Here is a 21,374-nt window from a genome sequence, read left to right as displayed (position 1 = left end):
AGCCTGATCATAGGTAAGATGGAAATAGATCTCTTTACAGAGCCCTTGGGACTAGCGCAGGACAGAGCTACCTAGACAGAGAATTCTGAAAAATGAGCCCTAGAACAAACCAGAGAAGGGGATAGGGAAATGAAGAAGTAATTAGTAAAGAGGAAAAAAAAAAAAAAGCAGCTGATATTAAAACCCTGATTTTCTTGTAGCTGTAGAAGCTTGGAAGAGGGGTCACGTGGACTGGTAAATCATGGGAAACTTCCATAAGTATTGTGGGCTGTGGAAACAATCATTTGTTGCATTACAAGAAGGCCATGATTCTCTGTGCTGAACCACTCCACAACACAAAGGTTTTTTGAAGCTAGTGCTAACTAGTTGTAGCCATGTTTACTTTTAACATGCACAAATTTGCCAGGAAAGCAGCTTTTAGTATTGATGCAAGAGCAAAGATAATTTTCATGTTAACGTGTTATTTACAGCCCATATTTAAAATCTCAGCCACTGCGATTTTCCAGCTAACGAATGGGAGGTAAACAGCAGATTCTGGCAGCAGTCACAGAGTTATTTTCTTTTTTATATGTCAGATTCCTGATATTCTGGTATTTCAGTACTAATTTGCATAATGAGGAAGCACTGAAGTAACTCCGCATTCACATAAAAGTCTACATACCATAGTTATATTTTTATCAGTTTCATGATTTATTATATATGCCCCAAAATGGTAACAGGTGTTTGGTGGTGTCTAATTAGAAAAAGATAGAGATTCTGCCCTCAAAAACTTACACTTTCTAAAGAAACTAAACCCACAGACTGCTCAGAGACAGGCAGCATCTTGGTACAGTCCCTTTCACCTCTTCTAACTGCTAATAGGAGTTTTCTGCTCAAGCAAAAAAATAGAACAATGCACCATGTCAGACCAAAATCCTCTCACGCCCTACCCTCTCTCTGGCACTGGCAAGCAGCAGGTGTCATTCTCCCTGTTTTATAAAAAGAAGATAACTGAAGTTGTATGTGGTAGTTTCTGGAAGAGGTGATAACTGCTCAGGGGCAACATTCGGAAGCCACCGCCTTGATGATCCCTTTCACGTCTTCTCCATTCCAGTTACAGCTGCTTTGGAATCACTGCTGTGTAGTTTATTGCGATTTGTCTGAATATTTTCTCTTCTGTAGCATTGCTGGTTCAATTTGGCACAAAGAATTTAACATACAATGTGAATTATGATTATGCAGAACACAAGATGAAAAAAGATGTTCGTTATCTTTAAGTCCCTGACTGAAACCCCGTAGAGTTGTCAGCCCCAGCTCCACCACAGGACTCCTAGGTGAAGTTGATGCCTGGAACATTTGTTACAACAAATACACAGAAGCAGGTTGATTAATGATTGCAGGAACTTAGGTACATTCAGTTTTACCTAATTACTGCCACCTTGCTTTGCAACATCTATTTTTTTAATTTATGTATTATATGTAGTGATATTACATATAGTTTGGCATTCATTTCTCTTAAATGTTAGTTGTCTAGTCAAAGCCAGTTATCCCATGTGGCTCACCAGCAAACGTTAAAATCCTGCTTTCCCAGCTCACTCAGATTAGGGACTTAGCTAGAGTGCTCTCTCCTTCAGGCCCATACATATGGGTTTCATTTCAGTGAAAACCAGGGAATATGCAGTCAAAGCACCCCACTGTTCCGCAAGTTCAGGAAAGACAAATCTAAGAAGTCCCTGAACTGCAAATGGCTATAAATTTGTTCAGGCATCTATTTTCAGATACTCTCTTTATTGCTTTCCTACTATCCCAACTCAAAAAAGCTCTCAAACTTCTCCTATGAAGGGGGCACTTAAGGAAAAAGAAATCAGGGAGGAGTCAAGTGATCACACAGGACAAAAAAATAAATTAAAGGGAGGGGGTGTGAAGGTCAAGAGGTCAAAAATGGAAAAATTGGGAACTGGAGAGAGAAACCAGAGCACTGTGGATGGAACCCATTATTTCTTGAAGGCACCAGTGAGCCAGTAAAGAGACTTGATTCAGTAGAGGAGAAGCTAAAAGTTCTGGCATACACCAAGAGCTAAGGGCTATAGGGGTCTCGCATCACAGGCAGGATATACAGCTGGGAGGACTCTTGGTTTGACTCAGTACAACTGGGCTTATTTTTTATTAGAGTCAAGAAGCAGTGAGCATATGCCACCAGACCAAGAAGCATCAAAGAACTTGTGGATCCTGCAGTAAGATCTAGCCATAAGCTTTTCTCATAATCAACAGAGGAATAAAGATTAAGTTTCTTTCTCTAAAGGTACCTATATTAGGGTAGGATGAATCATCCTTTGGTAGCACCTGTCTCTTGTGTTTGTAGAGGAAGATTCAGAGAGGATGCTTAATTTTTACATGGTTAAAATTAGATGAGATTCATCCCATGAAAGTTGTTTTAATAAACTTGGAAATTATAGCAGTATGATTGTGGCAGACAGATACCACAGTAGAGATAAGCCCTCATGGAGGCTCTGAGTAAGTATTCTTGTACTTGAGTCAATTTGAAAAGACTACTTTAGACATTTGGGCAACACAGGAGCTGTTCTGAAGGAAGAATCACTAGAGTGTGGACTCAGTTCAAACAGAAAGGGCAGAGGAGCTGACCATTTACAAAAACAACAACCAAATGAGTTCCTACACACTTTCTAGAAACAGATGGTTGGCTGTAGGAGAGACATGCTGCAGCATTACTTCCACCCTCATTAGACACCAGAGAACGCACACTGGGAAGAACCTCTCCGAATGCCTCAGGTGGAGGACAGCTTCTGTTCAGGCTTGCACCTGAGTATCAGACACATGACACAAATTCAAAGGGAAGCCAGATGCTACCAGTTCTACAGCTCACAAAACTGAAGTTTACGAGAAGGATTGTAGCCATGAAGCAGCTGACTGTTCAGGGAGTACTTGGCTGGCAACATTTACTCAGCATGTGATCATCAGTAGGCCCTTGGTCTGCACTCTATTTTTTAGCACTTTCAAGAAAGATAGCTACAAATTTCTTAAAACAGAATGGTCTCCAATATAATGAATTATTCTCAACTATTATGCCATAACACAGCAAAGATAAATACAGAAACTATCCTTCTATGCTGCAAACATATTGTGTTAACCCTAAAGAGTCACAAGGGTACACAAATACACACACCCCCACAGGTTTACTCCTAAATACAAAATCATGATCACATCAGAGATAACTGCAGGCACTGAATCAAACATTTTTTGTACATTTTATAAGCATATAACAAGCAGATACAGATTTAACAGAAAAGAACTGCTACACTGGGCCAGTCCAAAGGTCCACCAGCCAAATGGAAAGCAGCCATCCACTCTTTGACTGTGGCCACTAATGGATGTCTAGAGAGAAGTACGATAGGTCATGCATATGACACCTCCCCAATGTACTCTCGCATTCAATAGATGTGTATTAATTCTCCCACAGAACTGCAGCTTTCCCAGACAAAAGGGAGCTGTTATTTCAGTCTCTTAAAGAATATCTACATCCATAAGAGCATTACATCTACAGTTGCCAAACTATTTATTTGTGTGCATTAAACCCTGTTGCCAAGAGCTGTGCTTCAGCAGGAATAGAAAGGGAAAATCCCAAGTTTAATGTTCTGTCTGTCCAGGAACTATCTCAAAAGGCAACACACACATTCCCCGGCAGATAAGCCACCTCGGTACTGGCTTAGGCTGAGCTCTTCCAGGGGCCCCTTAGGAGGCCAGCCCGAACTGGCTGCGTGGTTTGCAGGCAGGGGCGCGGGTGAAGAGCCAAGGCTGTCCGACCCAACTTGCCCAGGCCCGCTCCACTGCGCAGGGGGCTACGAGCGCCCGGGTCGGGCTGACAGGGCCCCTCTCCAACGCCCCCCCCGCGAGGGCCGCCGCCACAGCCACGCTGCGCCCCCGCGGGCCTGCCCCTCCCGCCCGGAGACAACGAGCGCCCCCACATCCCCGCGGCGAGCCCGCCCCGGGGCACGGCGGGGAGGCAGCGCACGCCGCGGGAGGCAGCGCGCAGCGGCGCGAAGCCCCGCACCGCCCCGCCCCCAGCAGCGCGCGGCTGCGTCAATGCAAATGAGCGGCGCAGGGGCAGCCGGGCGGGGCGCGCGGGCGGGGCGCGCGGGCGCTCCTCCCCCCCTCAGGCCGCGGCCGAGGGACGTCCTCGCGGGATCCGAGGCAGTGGGAGAAACCACTGCCCAAGCCGACCCCGCTCCCCGTCCCTTGAAGAAGGAAGCACGTCGCGCCGGCTGCCGCAAAAATCATTTTATTTACGCCATTTCCGCCTCAGAACAGACAACGTCATCGAACGCCAGTTAGTGTCTTCCTCACAGAAAAAGCAGGCAGATCGTCAGGGCGTCACTTAAAGGCTGCCAGCTCCCCCCCTGTAGCGAGTGGTAGCGCTCGCCCCGCTCGTTAGCGATGTGCGCGCGGCCGTTGGGCAGCGCGAGCGCTGACCAGGCATAGGAGCGGCGCGGAGGGACGAAGGGGCGGGGCTCGGGGACACGCATTATTCATGAGGGGGCCGGGCCCGGCGGCTTATTACCAAGGTCGGCTGGCCGGGCAGGGGGCGGGGATTGTGATGTAGCCGTGACGAACATTCCGGCGTTCTTAAAGGGGGTTGCAGCCGGCGCCGAGCCGGTATTGGGGGTGGGGAGGCGGCCGAGGGTGAGGGGAGCGTGGAGGCTGGCGGCGGGGAGCGGGGCGCCGGTAGCATGGGGCGCTGACAGCCTGCCTGCCTCCCCGCTCGGTGCCCAGCCTGGAAACGCCCTGCCTTCCCCTCACGTTGTTGTGTAGCGAGCGGGGGGGGATCGGGCGCAGGCGTTAACACGGGGGAGCTGCCAAGGGGAGACATGACCTATGCGAGGATATTTATGATGATATAGCGGATTACTGTAGGTGCGACTGCTAGATAGGAAGGCCTGCCCTACCGGGTGAGGTTGTTAAATAACGATTAGAAAAAAAACAAACTGATGACAAGAGGATTATTTATTACCAAAAGGCTTCGATTTTTTAACCAGTGTAGCGGAGATGATGGCAAGGAAGAGGGCTTTATTCTAGAAGGCGGCTTTTTTTCCGGCTTGTAGAGTGGTTTACGATAGGCGGGTGTCTAACCCCCCACGGCAGGCTAATTATCTTTGTCTCCTCAGCGCAGGAGGGTGGGGAACTGGCCCCTCGGCCGAGGCACTGTCAGTGTCAGGGGAGCCCCCCTCTATTTAATGGGGGATTACAGACGCGAGCTCCCAGAGACAGCGGCCGCCGGCCGCAGCCCCGACCCGCCGTTGGGGGCAGGAGGCGCTGGCTACGCCTGGTCCTTCCCCTGCCTGGCAGCGGCCGCCGCCTCTCATTCCTCCTCCTGCCCCTTCTCGCCCACTGTAACCGGTTCCTCCGGCAGCGGCGGCGTGTCCGGTGCGTCGCCGCCGCCCTCCCTGTTCCTGTCGGCGGCCGCTGCTGCGCATCATCAAAACATGCAGGATGAGCTGCTCCTGGGGGTGACACAGCAGCAGCCAGGCAGCGAGAGGCTGGGCAGCAGCCCCGCATCAGGACACCCCCCTCTCGGCCACCCCTCCTCTGACTTTAAACCCAGTCTCAGCCCCCACCAGGATTTAAACAAGCAGCAACCACAGCAGCAGCAGCAACAGCCGCCGCCTCCTCAGCTGAGCCAGAAGAGGAAAGAGTTTAAGCAGCAGCAGCTCAGCAGCCCAGCCCAGCTCGGCAGCAGCCACCCCCTGAATAACCACCACCCCCCAGACTATCATCACCACCCCCCGCAGCAGCAGCAGCAGCAGTTCAGCCACCCCACTGACAAGTACCAGCAGCAGGAGCACAGGCAACAGCAGCAGCTCCAGCTCCTCGGCGGTCACCCCCCGGAGCCGTCGCCGACAGGGGACTACCCGCACCACCAGCCCCGCAGCCCCGCCGAGCAGCCGGGCGCCGCGGAGCGGGGCGGATCGGAGCGGCTCGCCCCTTCCTGCCCGGGGGTAGCGGCGTCCCCGGACCCCAATGTGGGGGTGGCCGCCGCCGCCTGCGTGAATCCGCCTCCGTCTCCTCCTCATCTGCAGGCGAAAGGCACGCTGCCCCCCATGGAGTCCCCCTCGAACAGCCACTTGCTGGGCAGCCCCGGGACCCTCCTGCCCGGCGGGCTCGGCTCTGGCTTCAGCAGCCTGCAGAGCCCGGAGATCCCCAGCCCCCATCACCAGAGCGGGGGCGGCTCCTCCTCGGCGGCTTCCCCTCCTCCTCCGCCGCTGCCCGGCTTCGGCACCCCCTGGTCGGTGCAGACCTCGTCGCCGCCTCCGCAGCAGACGCAGCAACCTCCGGTCTCCAGCGGCGGCGGGCAGATCAGCGCGATGCCGCCCCCCAGCCCGGAGTCCGAGACCAGCTTCTACCCGGGGATCCCGTCATCGATCAACCCCGCTTTCTTCCAGAGCTTCTCGCCGGTGTCTCCTCACAACCCCTGCGCCGGGCCCTTCAGCAGCCCCTTCTCGGCCGCCGCGCCCCCGCCGCCGCCGCAGATGAATTTACCTCAGCAGCAGCAGCAGCAGCAGCAGCAGCAGAACCGGAGATCCCCTGTGAGCCCCCAGCTCCAGCACCAACACCAGGCGGCGGCGGCGGCGGCCGCCTTCCTGCAGCAGAGAAACTCCTACAACCACCACCAGGTACAGGGCGGCGGCGGGGCGAGCGCGTCCCCGGCCGGGGGCTGCGCGGAGAGCCCCGGGGCAGAGGCACCGCGGCGCTCGAGGGGGCGGGAGGGGAGGGGGGCCGGCGCGGGGAGACGGTTCCCTCGGCCGCCGGCGCCGGGGGAGGCCGCGCGGCCGTGACAGCGGGCGGCGGCAGGGCAGGGCGCGGCCGGCGCGGCGCGGCCCGGCGGAGCTGGCCCCGCTGCCGGCGGCCCCGCGGCGGCCGCCACCTGCCCCCGCCCTGCGCCGCCGCCGCCGCCAGGTCGGCGGGAAGCTGCCGGCAGCGAGCCGGCCCCGCCGCACCGGGCACCGGGCGCGGCGTTGCGGGCGGCAGCTGCCCGCAGGCGTCCTTCCTCTCGCGGGATGGGGAAGGCTTGCGGGAAGAGGGCTTCCTCTCCTGGGAGAGCGGAAAAATACTCCTTTTCGTACGAGAAAGGAGTGTCAGCGTGAAAATATCCCTCCCCCCCCCCGCCGGCAGCGTACAGGGAACGCGATGTTCCGTGGAACAATGCGCCGCAGCGCTGCGCCCGTCTGCGCGCCGCCACCCGCCCGCCCGTCCGCGCTTGAGCCGCGCTCGAGCCGCGCTCGGCCCCGAGCCCGGCCGGGAACCGCGAGAGCGTTCAGCTGTGCGCGGACGTAGCTTAAAGCGACCGTGGCTTCGGGTGCGAAACCTGTCAGCGTTCTAGTCCTTTCGGGGGTTTGGGTCGGGACTGCTTGCGTTTGCACCCAAAGACAATACCGTGTTTCAGGCTACCCTCGTTCCGGCACTGATTTTAATAAAGTCGTATAGCAGACTCATGTTAGGTGGAAGTTTATTTTCCTTCCTGGAACCAAAATATCGATTGCAAGAAACGAGAGAAAAGCAGATCCATGTTAATACATACTAGTGCATTACAGCCACATCTTGCTCTGATTGTCGGCTCAGAAAGGCCTAAATCATGTAGGCCTCATCGTAATTTTTGTTTCATTCTAGTAGGAAATCTTGTCATTTTTAATCACCAGAGCTGCATTTTTATAAAGCAGTTATTTTGATAATTTCAAAATTGGAATCTAGTAAGCGTACTTGTTCAATAACTGATGTAGATGCATAGTTAGGAAGGAGCTAGTTGTCCTTAACATCTCATACACTCTTCAAACAAATTCCAAGGCAATTCTCTAGCACTGAGGTGTACAGGAATTTTCTCTCAGTTACGAGTTGTAGGTAAACTTAAACAGTGCCATGACAGCATAGCTAGCAATATTAAAGGCTTGTTAACATTTGGCATTATCTCTAAGGTTTGTTTCACAATAGAATGCCTGCCTCTCCCAAAATTCCAACCAAAGTATTCAAGTTTTACAACATAATTATCTATAATTATATAGAACGGGATGTTTGCCCAATTACTTGACCAAAAATGGCTACAGTGGGTTTTCTGTTTGTTTGCTTTGGTGGAGGGGTTATATTTTTATCTTTCTGTTTTCAGAGTTCTGTTTTATCTTATGCATAGCATATTGACATGCTTTAAATTTTTAAGTTATTAAAATTACAAGCTGAGGGTTGCTTGCAGCTGAGCTTTGAGATATATTGTTTTGCCTTTACAGTAGAACTGAATTTAGAACATCCTCCACACACCCCATTTGTATGTTTGAGGAAAAAGCCTTTCTAAGAACAGTCAGGTTTTAGAACACCAAAGACAAATATTGTTTTTTGCTGTCAGCCAGGCTCAGTGGGTCCACCTCTTGGTAGTATGACAACCACTATAGGTCACTTTTTTAGTACAAGTTGTGTTGTAGGAATAAAAACTCTTAATTCTGTAAAATCTTCACTCTACAGAGAGCTTACATTTTCAGATTGAGGAACGTAGTAATAGTGAGCTTGTTAGATACAGAAATACTTCATACTCTTTCTAAATAGGAAAAAAATCCTCCAACAACAACAAAAGAACTGACTCCACCCCTGAAGATTTCTGCAGATAGCCCTGTTCATAACTTCAGAAATATTTGAGCATTAGCTCCAGAATAATGCATTACAATGTGAAAATATTAAGACAATTTCTTCAAACAGATTCTCTTTGCAATAATCGGTTTGGGTTTTTTTGTTCTTATGTGGTAATACTGAGACAGTGATACTCAAAATACTGTCGGGGAAAAATCTGGCATCTGAAGTTTAATTTTCTATATTTCTGCTCACCATTCTGTCCTTCTAATTACAAAAAAACCCAGTGACCAGTCTCCTTGAAAATCCTGTGTTATTTTTCCAGCGACCTGACTACATAATGAAGTATTGTATCAGTTTGATTAAATGGCCTCAGCCCTTCTGTAACAGTTTTTAACTGTAGAATTGTTTTACAGCATACTTTTAAAAAAAAAATCCAACTTACTACTAAAATGATGAAGCTTTAAATTGCTTGCACAAGTATTGCTTTTTTGGAGTGTGTGGGGGAGTGGAGTTTTTTTAATGATTCTGTATTCAGTTTTCTTCCTTGATTAAGTAATAAATTCATACATTATTAGCAAAATCTAGTTTAAAGAAATCTGAGCATTGATTTCCTGGTATTTTTTAAGTAGAAAAAAATTTCAAGTATTTTGAAAATAATGTAAATGAATCTTTCTTTTTAGCCTCTTCTGAAGCAGTCACCCTGGAGCAATCAGAGTAGCGGCTGGAGCACAGGAAATATATCCTGGGGAGGAATGCATGGCAGAGACCATCGCAGAACTGGAAACATGGGAATTCCAGGAACTATGAACCAGATCTCTCCTTTGAAGAAGCCCTTTTCTGGTAATGTCATAGCTCCTCCTAAATTTACTCGCTCCACTCCATCACTGACACCAAAATCGTGGATTGAAGATAATGTTTTCCGAACTGACAACAACAGTAATACTCTCCTTCCCTTACAGGTAAGGATGTATGTAACTGGTGTGTTCTTACAGAATCTTGCGTAGTATTTTGGCTTCATCCATTTTAAAGCAGCATTAAACAGTCAGTACTGTCCCATTGTTTCATTTGAAAAGTGTGTATTTCTATATTAGTTTTAATCCTAAATTGCAGCTAACCCAGACATTTTCAACGTATTCAGCAGCATACAATTCTTGTAGTTAATGAAGAATACCGACTGTCAAAAAAGATAGAAACTTAGCAGCTGACACAGTGGTAGAGGAGCAAAATACATTTAATCTATCAAGTATTTTCCCCCACTTCCTAGGAAAATACGCATATGCTTCTAAATCCCTTTAAGCTCAGGATTTTGTTGTTCACGTGTCCTTGTACAGAGGTTTTCTTACAAACTTTTGTAGACAGCTCTGAATCTTTGTTGTCTTAGTCTTTTATTAGTATTCTAGTCTGACATTTGCATGTTAGTGAGATTTTTTTCCTCCCCCTTCCCTCTATCAGCTTTTGCATGTTATTTTTTGGCTGGAATCCCTGTAATTTAGAAATGTTAAACAGGAGGAAGTGTGGCTTAAAGCTTAAGATCTGGGTTCAACGCCTCAGTTTTGCCAGTGACTTCATATGTGACTTTAGGCAAGTCACTTAACTCTGACCTCAGAAACATATTGGTAAAATGGTATATTTTTTACTCTGGCCTGTATTTATTTAGCCATATCATTTCTTGGTAGCAGAGACCTTTTTGGTTTGGATCCCAAAATCAGTTGCCATTCTACCAGTTTATGGGTTTGGCTTTTTTTTTAATCCAAAAATCCTAGACAATTTACTTTAGAAATGATTTATTTTAAAATTGATAGCAGATTATTCTGTGAATTCTGTACATTCTTTAATCTTCCTTATTCCTATGTCAGCTTCTTTTTTGTCTCACGCTGAGCTACGTTCCAACAGAATTAAAAAAAGATAATATGGAGGGAAAGTAATTACAATGATTCTTTATCTCCACATATGGTGTTATAGCTGCTTTGGTTCGGTTTAACACCAAGTAACCTAGAGTTTGATTTGTCATAGTTGTCATAGACTCTGAACAGCTGTATTTGCATCAGTTAGCAAGCTAATCCTAAAGCAGCTGTGGCAAGAAAGCTACAATAGTAGCAAAAAGTGCTCTCTGGGACCGTTTTTCCCACTGTTTTTACTATTTTTCTTACCATTTTGTCAGTGAGGTTCCATTTGGCGCAAATGGCCATATATCAACTCTATCCAGGTGAGCTCTGATACTTGCAATATTCATAAGGCTAATGGTCATTTCAGACGTACCTGAATTCTGCTGCAAGTGTATACATCAGGCCTGAAAAGTTACAGGGATTCACGTATTCTGTGAAGACCTTTTCTATTAAGTAGCCTTGCTAACTGAAATATCACTGTTGAGTAATTTTTGCTTGGGTGAAAAGATGGGAAAAAAAGATGCCATTCTTTACGTATTCAACTTGATCTATTTAAAAAAAAAGATTACGAATAGTTAATGCTTTTCAGTAAAGGGCTCCAAGAACAGTTGAAAGTAAACACTGAGGCAAAGTACAAACATGTTAGCCTAAGGAACTGAGTTAAAGATATTAATGCCATCATACATTGACACCGCAGTGACGTATACATCAGAATTCATATCCAGCTAAGCACAAATCTTGAATATATAAACTCATTTAATATGCTTTAAAGGTCAGTATGACTATTCAAACTTTCAGAAGCTTTTACAGTGGTCATCTAGTGTAGATGAATTTGTTTTCAGATCTAAACCAAATCTTTTTCATTCTAGCTATATAGTAATCTAAATCATTCTTACTTCAGTATTAAATCATATAGAGTAGGGTAGAAAAAAATCTTTGAAATTCAACTCTATAATAAACTACACTAATATTTTGGTTTATTTTTTTTAGTAATGTCATAGAGAAATGGTGGACACACTTTATTTTTTGTTGGTCTTGTCCATGAGCACCAGAGCAACCAGTTAAATAGAGTTATTTGTCTAGCTGTATTTGTATTGTAGATCTATCTGTGCTTAAATCTTACTTGCATATATAAAGCCAAAGTGCAGAACACAGTAAAAATATTCTGATTTAAGGACTTGCAGTATTATCTATTGCTACTGTGGAAACACTAGATGTTACCATAAATTATTTTGCTACCCTGAATTTGTGTTTTTATTTTTCAGTTGCTATACTATCATTATATAGTTAATACCTTGTAATGACTGCTAAATTTTAGAAGTCATAATGAAGAAGTTGAGATAGAGTTTAGAGCTCATGCTTCTTTTCATCAGGACTTGTGTTGGCAATTACAATGCTGTCAAACACCCATTTAGTTAATTCATTTTGTGCTTTTCTCCTTCCATAAAAGGTTGAGGTATTTAGATTGAGGGTTCTTAAAGATACAGTAGCAATTCCAGAAGATATTCAAGAATAGTAGTCATTAAATTTGTGCAGTTTAAAAATCTTGCATGAAAGCATTTACATGTATGTAGAAGTTACCTTTTTCTTTCAGGCTTTCACAGAGCAACCACATCTTAGCATGCCTATTGACCGCATAGTGCATCATTCACAGGCTTGCAGAATTCTTTTCCACGTGATCACAAATTGTTGTTTTAAATGCAGTAGTCATTTTGTACAGGATGAGACAAAGCACTTCTCCTCCAACCTTTAGCTAGCTCAAGCTTAGAAAATGAAAACAACATAGAAAAGTCAGTGTCCTCATTGACTAGCTTTCTGTAGATCATTAATACTCTGCTAACCATTTTTGAAAATCATGTATTTTTTGCAAAGCCTGAATGACATTCAGCACAATCATCTGCCCATCCAGGTGCTCTAAAACATGTACCTGATGCAAACAAGATAAGACACACAGGCATCATACACAAATTCAAAGCTTATCTATCCATTTGCTGCTTTATCCTTGGTATTTGCATTGAAGGCTGGTCCCCAATATAGAACAGACATTAATTTTGATGAAAGTAATGTTGCTTGGTATTAAACTAATATACCAGTGACAATAAATGCCATTGCTGATAACATAATAAGTCATTATGTGGATTACTTGAAGGGATGAAAACAGATTTTCTGTTCTTCACAGTTAAAACTGAAATATATCCCTTGTGAAGTTACATTCACAGTGGCCACATTAGTTGCAGTAAAGCTGCTTTTGCTTTTATCAGTTATGGACATCTGTCAAAGGATTCTTCTAGAGCTCAAGTTTTGTTTTTTTTTAATAAAAAAAAGTTAAACGCACATCATGGCAATACTGACTTAGATGGGAGCAAAGGCAAGTCAACAGTCAAGTTTTACTTGTGTGAATATCTGTAAGAGGCTTTTTTTCCCCTGTTAGGTCTTTAAGATGACAAACTGTATTGATTAAAGCTCTTTCATAGACAAAATTACAAGTTTTAGTTCTGCCACACTGTTTGTACCATTATAGGTACTTCATTTAAGGAAGTATTATTGCTTTGTACACTAGAAGAAGTTAGACAATCTGCATATTATTCTCTTTTATTCCCTGATCTAAAGTTTTGTTTTTTTTAAAACAAATGAGCATGGAGTGAAAAGATAAAAATATATTTCTAATCCCAGATACAGATCTCTCCATTCATCCCAAAAAACATGCTTCAGGCATTTCTATGACCAAAACATAAAGTGTGGAAGTCAGTGTTTTATATATTCATGGTTTTTCATTAACATTCTTTGGATGAGGAAAATAATTAACCATTTCTAATATATTTTTAAATTGCAGTGCCTGCTAAACCTGTTTGAATTTTAATTGCAAGTTTAATGCTTCTTAATATCTTGCGAACTAGTATATTAAAAGCTACTGTAACACATTAATAATACAGTGCAGTGTTTAACTGTATTTTCGTGCTAGTGAAAACACACTGCATTCTACTAAAACAAATATGAATTTAGTTTCTGTGTTTCTTTTGAGTTCAGGAAATACATTGCATGTCCGGGTGTTTTTCACCTTGATTTGTCCTTCCTGTTTGTTCAAACAAACAGTACGCACAATGTCTGCGGTCCTAAAAGCTGAGCTTTATTATTCTGTATTGGAACGTAGCCCTCCAGCTGGTGATTTGTATAGGAAGGTACAATCTCTTATAAATGCAAATTTTTCTATTTATTTTTGAAATGCACTAAAGTTTCCAAATAAAACACTTCCAAAATGAAACATGAGTTTTAAAATTCTGCTTCACAACATGTGTTAGTTTTAAAGTATTTAATCTAAACTGCTGTCATGTTGTTACAAGTTACTTCCATTCAGAGAATTTTGGATTCTCAAGATACCAGTTTGAATGCAGTTTAATAAATGTGTCTTAAAATATTTTAAATGACTAATCTAGCTGATAAACACACCAGCCAGTACTGGAAGGAGAGTAAGTTGCTAAAATTAGGTTCTTAATGCCATATTTAGACACCTAAATAGGTGGCCTGTTTTTTCCAGAAGTGCTGAGTGCTTGGCAGCTTGTGTTAAACTTGAAGGCATTGGGAGTATCTAGCTGCTAAGTGTTCTTAGTCTTGAGATTTATTTAGTTGCCCAAACACTGAGTTATAAGCTAGACTTTACCAGTTCATTTTACTAATACAATACCTGCAGCAGAACAGTGTCTCCAGGTTGTCTAATGCAGTAGATTAATTATGTGGGACTGATTAAATATGATTAAGCAATGAATTGGCTGAAAGTTTGTTGGGCTTACAACACAAATGTTTTTATAACTTTTTCTGAACTAAGAATTCTCACCTAACCTTAAAATTTGCTTTGGATATGCTACTTATTCTATAAACACAAGCCAGAATCAGAGTGAAGAAAATTCAATAAAATAGTTAGCAGCCAGGCTAGTAGAGCAATACTATATACACTAAGTAGCATTGTCTGACCGCATGCTGCCAAAAGCGCAGTTGTTCTCTAAAGTTAAAATGAATACATTCTCACTTAAGATTTATCCAAAAGCACATTTACTCTATGGCCTGATGAACTTGCTTTTACATACTCAAGACTGTATAGATACTTCTCAATTTTGGGGTGGAGAATGAAGAGTTAAAAAAAAGATCTTGAATAACAACTTCCCCTTCAAATGTCTAATTTATCGTTCTTTTAGTTATGTTGTCCAAGCTATTCATACATAGGCCTTCTAGACTTGCCTCCTAAGTCAGTCCTGCCAAGCCTTTAATCATCTCTGTAATGTCTCTGGCTCGCCTCCAGTTCATGAATGCATATTCTTGAGCCGAAGTACTCCAGTATAGATGCAGTAAAAGCTATTGGGAAGGGTTTTTTCTTTTCTTTTTTACGCATATATAGCTGGGAAGTAGACATGCTTTTGCCACAGCACCTGTTCTAAGTCCATTTTAGACTGAATCTATCTAGCTTACATAGCTGATTGTGTCATCTTAACTTTAAAACATTTTTGCTGTCAGGATGACTGTCCTCAGTTATTTACCAGATATTACCGTTTATAGTTATCACTACTGACACCATGTGAAGTAACTAAGCAATTTCATGTGTCTCTTTAAGGCTTCCTCCTTGTTTTTTTTTAATAGCCCTTAATTGTAATAAGTCATAAATATTAAGTTTCTCATTGACACTAGTTACAGTTTCAACAAGGTGCTTATAATTAAAATAAAAAAGCATCATTCACTAAAATGAGAATGACTTAAGGCTTAGATACTAGCAAGGATGATGTTTTAGAGTATATAATGTACCTATTGTTAGGTTATTATTGCTAACACTGTTAATGAATACTGCATTCAGGTACTTTTTGTAAGCTATGAAAACTTTGCTTTATTGTTAAATCAGCTGTCACATTCTAGTCTTGTAACACATTTCTATTCAGGTCATTTTTAAGAGGGAAGAAAACAATTTGTTAACATTTTAGCTTGGGAAGTAATGAAAAAAAATTATTTAATTGTGCTTTTAAAGGATTTTGTCAATTCAACAAGTTCACAGCTATAGAGTCTTTCTGGCAGGCAGCAAAAACCATACTCTGAACTGACTAGAGGCATTATGACTTGCCCATAAGTCATTTCCACCACCACTGCCACTCCTAAACTGGCTGATGTTTGAATCAAATGATGGTATATTTATTCAGAATATCAAGGGACATGTAAAGGAACATGTCTTAAAGATATTTGTATTTACTGAATTTAATACAGATATTAAAATTCTGATTTACCTCAAGTATTTTTAAAGATTAGTATTTTAAAGCATGTGCCTAAGATTAAAAGGTGTTTAGCCGCTTAACTATGAACATCTATTTTTGAAGGTTTGTGGTTAAAGATTAGCAAAATTCTATTTATCATTTAATAGTTTCCAACCATATATTTCCTTTATGCATAAGTGATAATACAAAAGCTTTAAGAGCAGTGGCTGCGTTGAGATTCTACAAATGGGCAAACAGGATAGTCTTTGCATAAATTGTGTGGATATATTTAGAAATCCTAAATACATTAAGCCAAGAATAATGATTTATCCAACAATCTAGTCCTGAGATTGGCTCTTCAGAGAAAGTTGCCCCTTCTCCCATTCGGTCTACGTAATTTAGATGTGTGGGGGAGTAAGTCTTCTAAATTATACTAAGTATAATTTGTATGAGGTTGTCAAAAAGGCCTTCTAGCACTAACTGAATCCTATAGCTGGGATACTTGATGCTTCCCCTATATTGTATATTTGTAAAAATACAGACATAACTACCTCTTTTCTTTAAGCTTTCTTACATAGCCTTAACTTTAAGTTGTGCTGATGATTTATAACAAAGTCATATACCCCTGAATCTGTAGAAAGAAAGAAAAAGCTCCTTTTGCTTTCAGCGATATATTAATACAGATGTGCTTCTGGCACTGGAAAGGTAGGCCAAGCAGGATTCAAACATTTCTACAGTTAAAAAGAAATGAAAAATTAATAGAAGAATATGTAGTGCTTGGGAGAAGTTGACTTTATCAGCTCTGGGAGAAACTTTAACATTATGTTGTGACACTCCACTGAGAAATTGACCTTCCAAGACAGCCACAGTTTTTGTGATTCTTAACAGAGGATTGATGAGCCACAGAGCTGAGGGAAATGCAAAACATTTTACAAGAATTTACCCTTGACAAAAGAGGCTTTCTGGAGTCAGGATGATACAAGAGTTACTATACATGATGTATCAGTCTCTTTGTAGTACTGATTGTCTTTAGTCTCATTATTTCAGAAAGTTTGACAAACTCGAGCAGTTTTTGGATATCCAAAACAACTTGGAAATAGCATTATTTCCATGTGCATGGAAAATCATCTAAAACCATCATGTTCAGTGGTAGTACTTCTCATGCTTGTCCCAAAGATGAGGGGGGAAAAAAGACAATGTAAGTTACTTGAGTTGAGCATGCTGCAATAGAACTGTCCCCTTTTAAAGCATTGTGGGTTTTTTCCTTCAAAGAACTTTTTCTAGAAAACCTTTGTTCATGTGACCTACATTATTGAAGTATTTTCAAGTTCTGCTTTGAAGGGCAAGGTTTGTGTTTGCATGGACGATACCTGTGCTCTTTAAAGATACTATGTACATATTGGGGGAGCACAGAGCAATGCTTTAGCATTAGAAGGCCTACTTGCACAAAGGTTTAAAACTGAACCTTCTACCCAAAGAACCACTTGCTCCTTTTGAGAATTTTGTTAAATTTCAGATAACTTTGCTTTATGTAGTTCATTATGTTTAGTTCATTATGTTGTTGATAGTTCAGTGTGAACTGGAATAGATTTTAAAAGTTTGAAGCACTGATTATTTAGATGTTACTCAAGCTCATGAGTGGAGAGTGTAAATTTGGGTGGTGGGATAGCAGAATACAATTCCCTTATTTATTTAAATCCTGCTTTGTTTTAGTGTATTCTCAGCATTTTTATATTGTACAGTGCATGGCTGTTATGTCTTTTCACTGCCAGAAACAAAGTAATACAGTTCAAAGAAGCAGCACTTTTTTCAGCTTTATAGAAATGAACTGCTAAGCGTAAAGAAGAGGATGGGAAAAGTTCATTTCTTCTCCTTCCAGCAGCACAAGATCTTTCTGGTCAGGAGCACAAAGCTTGCAAAATGGAATGATGTAAGGGTGAAGTTATGAGTATTGCACTATGTTAGTCAGTGGCGCAGCTTACAAAGGAATCACAAGCATATGTTATATGGTTTACTTTTGCATTTCCCCAGAAGATCTGTGACCAAGCGAGCCAGAACTAGGGGTTTTCTGTTATGTAGTCCTTTCTTACAAGCCTCTTGTATTCTCCAGAGCAAAGTTAAGACTACACTAATGACTCTTTTCTGTACAAGAGGTTCATTTGTTATCTCAGTATATATGTCTGTAGCAATGCTAAAAGTATAAATAAGAAACTCTAACTGAATGAGTCTGTGTAACAAAGATCAGGTGTCACATACACGGTTAACTCTAGTTTGCCCAGTTTTCACCAATACTAGTTCTTTTCCCCATCAGCTGAAGAGGTAGCAAAGTATTGCATCTTCAGTTTACTCAGCATTGTTTTTTGCAGAGAGAGATTACTACCCACCAGGTACTGACTTCAGCAGAATTTAAGACTTCATTAAAAATTATGATGAGATAAATTCTGAATGCTAAGGGACAATTGTCTTTCACAGTCTGTAGATAACAGATCCAGCTTTGCCATTGCTCACACCTTTTATAGAAAGCAAATTTGATATGGCAAGTAGGTTCTGCTCATAGGTGCTGTTGAGAAGCAAACCTACGAGGGCATGGAAGCTGATTAGAGTCACTTCAGTTTCATTCTGCTGCTCCTCAGGACAGCTACAGAACTGAATGAAAAGAAAGTAGTCCCAAAACAGGTTGCTGTGAACTACGCTAGTATTGGAGTCTTGTTGTTGGCGCTCAAACCAGGTTGAAGATCAGCTAACTCAGCTTCTACAGCACTTGATCTGGGACATGGCAGGAGACAAGAGAAACCTAGGTGCCTTTTTTTTTTTTTTTTTTTTAATCATCCACGTTATTTAAAGGCTTGCAATAAAAAAATGTAATAAACATTGTTTATTCCATAGGAAGCTGCTACTCTTTTTACTTGTGTGGGGCAGAGATAGCTAAAGAGAGGACTTTTCCGTCTTAATCCCAATGTTGTGTCAAGTTGACTAAACTTTCCAAATGAGATTAAAATAAAGTCTTTTTTCATCATGGTTTGTTTTGTAGAGCTGTTCATAAGTCATGGTTTCTGACTCATAGAAAACATCTATTTCAGAGTTTGCTTTTCCCTTCCAAAGCTTGAAGAATACCTGCTTGCTGGGGGACACAGTTTGAAATCTGTGTCCTGCTGAACTGTCATGGAAAATCACGGGGACTGAGAGTCAGATACTTTGTGCATAATTACAAGGTTCCTTTAAGTGTGATATAGTCCAGCCAGAAAGCATTGCAACTACAGAAGATAAAGGGGTGTGAGGCAGACTGTTTTTGGTCTCTGAAGGTATTCCAGAAAGACCAAAGAAGTTACAGATAGTCTTTTTTCCTCACCCCTCAACTTGGGCACATTAGAAAATGCAGAATAAAATGCCTTAGTTGAGAATAAAATCAGTTAAAATATTTATAATTTATTATTGTAACTTTTATTCATACTTGCAAAAATTTGTCATAGACAAGCTGATAATCTATTAGCAAGCTTTTTTTTTTTTTCCTCTCCATAGTTTAGCTTTGATTTTCCAACTTTTAACCACTCAGTGTTGTCCATGTATAAATGAAGTCTTCATAAGCAAAGGCTCTCGGATTGGTCACCCAGAAAACAGAAAGCACAATCTCAACGGGGGGGTCTAAGAGCCTAGGCAAGCTACTTACCCAAGCACTAAGAAAATGGATTGTCTCCTGTGGGGCAACCATGCTTCTCTTCCTGCTGTTCCCCGCCTTACTCACTATGTAACTTCTTCAAGACCTGAAATTGAGCTCCTGCACGCATTAGTCTCCCTCATTAAAAAAAAACTAATGTTTAGCTCTGCTGTGGATCACTAGAACTGATTTAGGCAGTTCTTCTGAGGAAAAGAGGCAAATACAGGCTATCACAGTGCATATACAGAAGGGTTCTTCACAGTGCATCTCTAGTTTTATATTTGGATGCTATTAAATTTATTGTTAATAAATTCAGATATCTTAAGCTTTTATATCACTGTCCTTCTCCATAGTATCTGAGTGTAAAGCCTTTAGAAGGCACCTTTGTCTTCCTATCAAGTTTCCTGTTACGAAGTACAGATTTTGTATTCCAATACTAAGGATTTTGTTCTCTTTTAGGATCGAAATAGAATGTATGACAGTCTGAATATGCACTCTTTGGAAAACTCCCTTATTGACATTATGAGAGCAGAGCATGATCCACTTAAAGGTATGTTATTATGCTAAATAAAGAAAAAAGGGTCACCCATTCTGCATATTTGCATTAACTCTGATTGCTAATTTAGATCTTAGGTTCATATTAAAATAGCAAATGAATTATTTTCTCAACCCATATGAAAGATCATTCTCAATCTGTATTTTATTGAAAACATTTGTTTATAGTTGTTTGAAACTTAGTGTCTTCATAGGTTTCTCCAGCCGCCCCTTTCCTCCCCCCCCCAGAATTCAGAGTTAGGTTTATCTGAAATCAACTCATCTGCTGCAGGAAGTTCTACCCCAGTTTGTGAAGACACATTGATATGTTGGAGCTAGTCAAAAGGGGTTGAGAGGGGAACCAAACCACTACCAGTGTCAATTAGCCTATTAATTTTTCCTTCTTTGCAGTGGAAGCTGAAAAGAAAGTTAAAATCACTAACAAATTCAGTCTTTGTCCTTAAATATTTTTTCAAAGACCCTGGAAGATATAATTTGTGTAATTGTCCTTAATGATAATCCAGAAGTACACTTGGCTTTAGAATACTGATTCCTTTTACTTTTTTGTGCTTTGTTGAAAGTATTTGGCCACAGCAATAAGCATACAGCTAATATTTGTGGACTCCAATTTTAACTCTTGTATTCATTGTGCAGTAGCTCACTCTTTTGAGTTATGTTTTTCAGTACTTATTCTCTGGTAGATTTTGCCACTGAACTTGGGGGTAGGGAGACAAAGCCATTTTATTCGGCCTGATCAAATGCTATTTGATTTGTGGTATTACAGTTAGACTAACATAGTCTAACTTTAAAATTATCCAAGACTTCAGGCTTGCTATGCTATTCTTGCTATGCAGTAGGTATATCTCAATATTGAAATAATTCAAATAAATTACTTCTTATTTTCATATACTTATTTACCTCCCTCTCTAGAGATCCCTAGATGTAATGTATATTACACTAGCACATAAGGGTCTCTGTTCTGCTACTGAGAGATTCTTTGCTAGGGTCTGCTTATGGTGCTCTCAAGAGATGTAATCAATTGGAAGACCTCTTGTATTCAGATAGCACATAATGGTACTGTAAGATTTACAAAGCCAAAAGCTTTTTTTTTAATGCTGAAAATGTCTACAAAACATCACTAAATAGGTAACAAATTTAGTTAGCCAGTTAATATTCCACTTCTTTAGAGCAGAAGTTGAAATTAATGTTTTCTCAGATGTTTTTAAATATAATCTCTAATTTCATAATGCCTACAGAGAATGAATTTCAATTTTAACAATTTTATCATTTAAGTCCACTAATAAATTCAGTTTCTGCCCTTTCTGCATGTCTACAAAGCATCACTAAGTAAAACAAAAAGGTTGAAACTGTGAACAGTTAACACAGTGGTAACTACTCTTGACTAAAAGCATGGTATGCCATCAGAGAAAAGGTAACTAGTTAGATCATCCCTGTTTGAAAGCCCTC

The 21,374-nt window shown here is 41.9% G+C and overlaps 1 protein-coding gene across 5 annotated transcripts in view; it reads left to right on the top strand.

Moving 5' to 3' along the window:
• The first annotated feature begins 4,890 nt into the window (after positions 1-4,890).
• The window catches only part of CPEB2 (cytoplasmic polyadenylation element binding protein 2), a 56,352-nt gene continuing 39,868 nt past the window's right edge, over positions 4,891-21,374 (top strand). For all 5 annotated transcript variants that reach the window (XM_067298216.1, XM_067298217.1, XM_067298215.1 and 2 more), the window contains exons 1-3: positions 4,891-6,665; positions 9,285-9,563; positions 19,833-19,923. In XM_067298216.1, the coding sequence (XP_067154317.1) occupies positions 5,229-6,665; positions 9,285-9,563; positions 19,833-19,923 (1,807 nt within the window). In that variant the 5' untranslated portion in view covers positions 4,891-5,228. The remainder of the gene's footprint in view (positions 6,666-9,284; positions 9,564-19,832; positions 19,924-21,374) is intronic.

The sequence above is a fragment of the Apteryx mantelli genome, chromosome 5 (assembly GCF_036417845.1).
Source record: "Apteryx mantelli isolate bAptMan1 chromosome 5, bAptMan1.hap1, whole genome shotgun sequence".
Classification (NCBI taxonomy): Eukaryota; Metazoa; Chordata; class Aves; order Apterygiformes; family Apterygidae; genus Apteryx; species Apteryx mantelli.
Note: the sequence above shows the minus strand (reverse complement) of the source record. Positions and strands in the feature narration are given on the sequence as shown.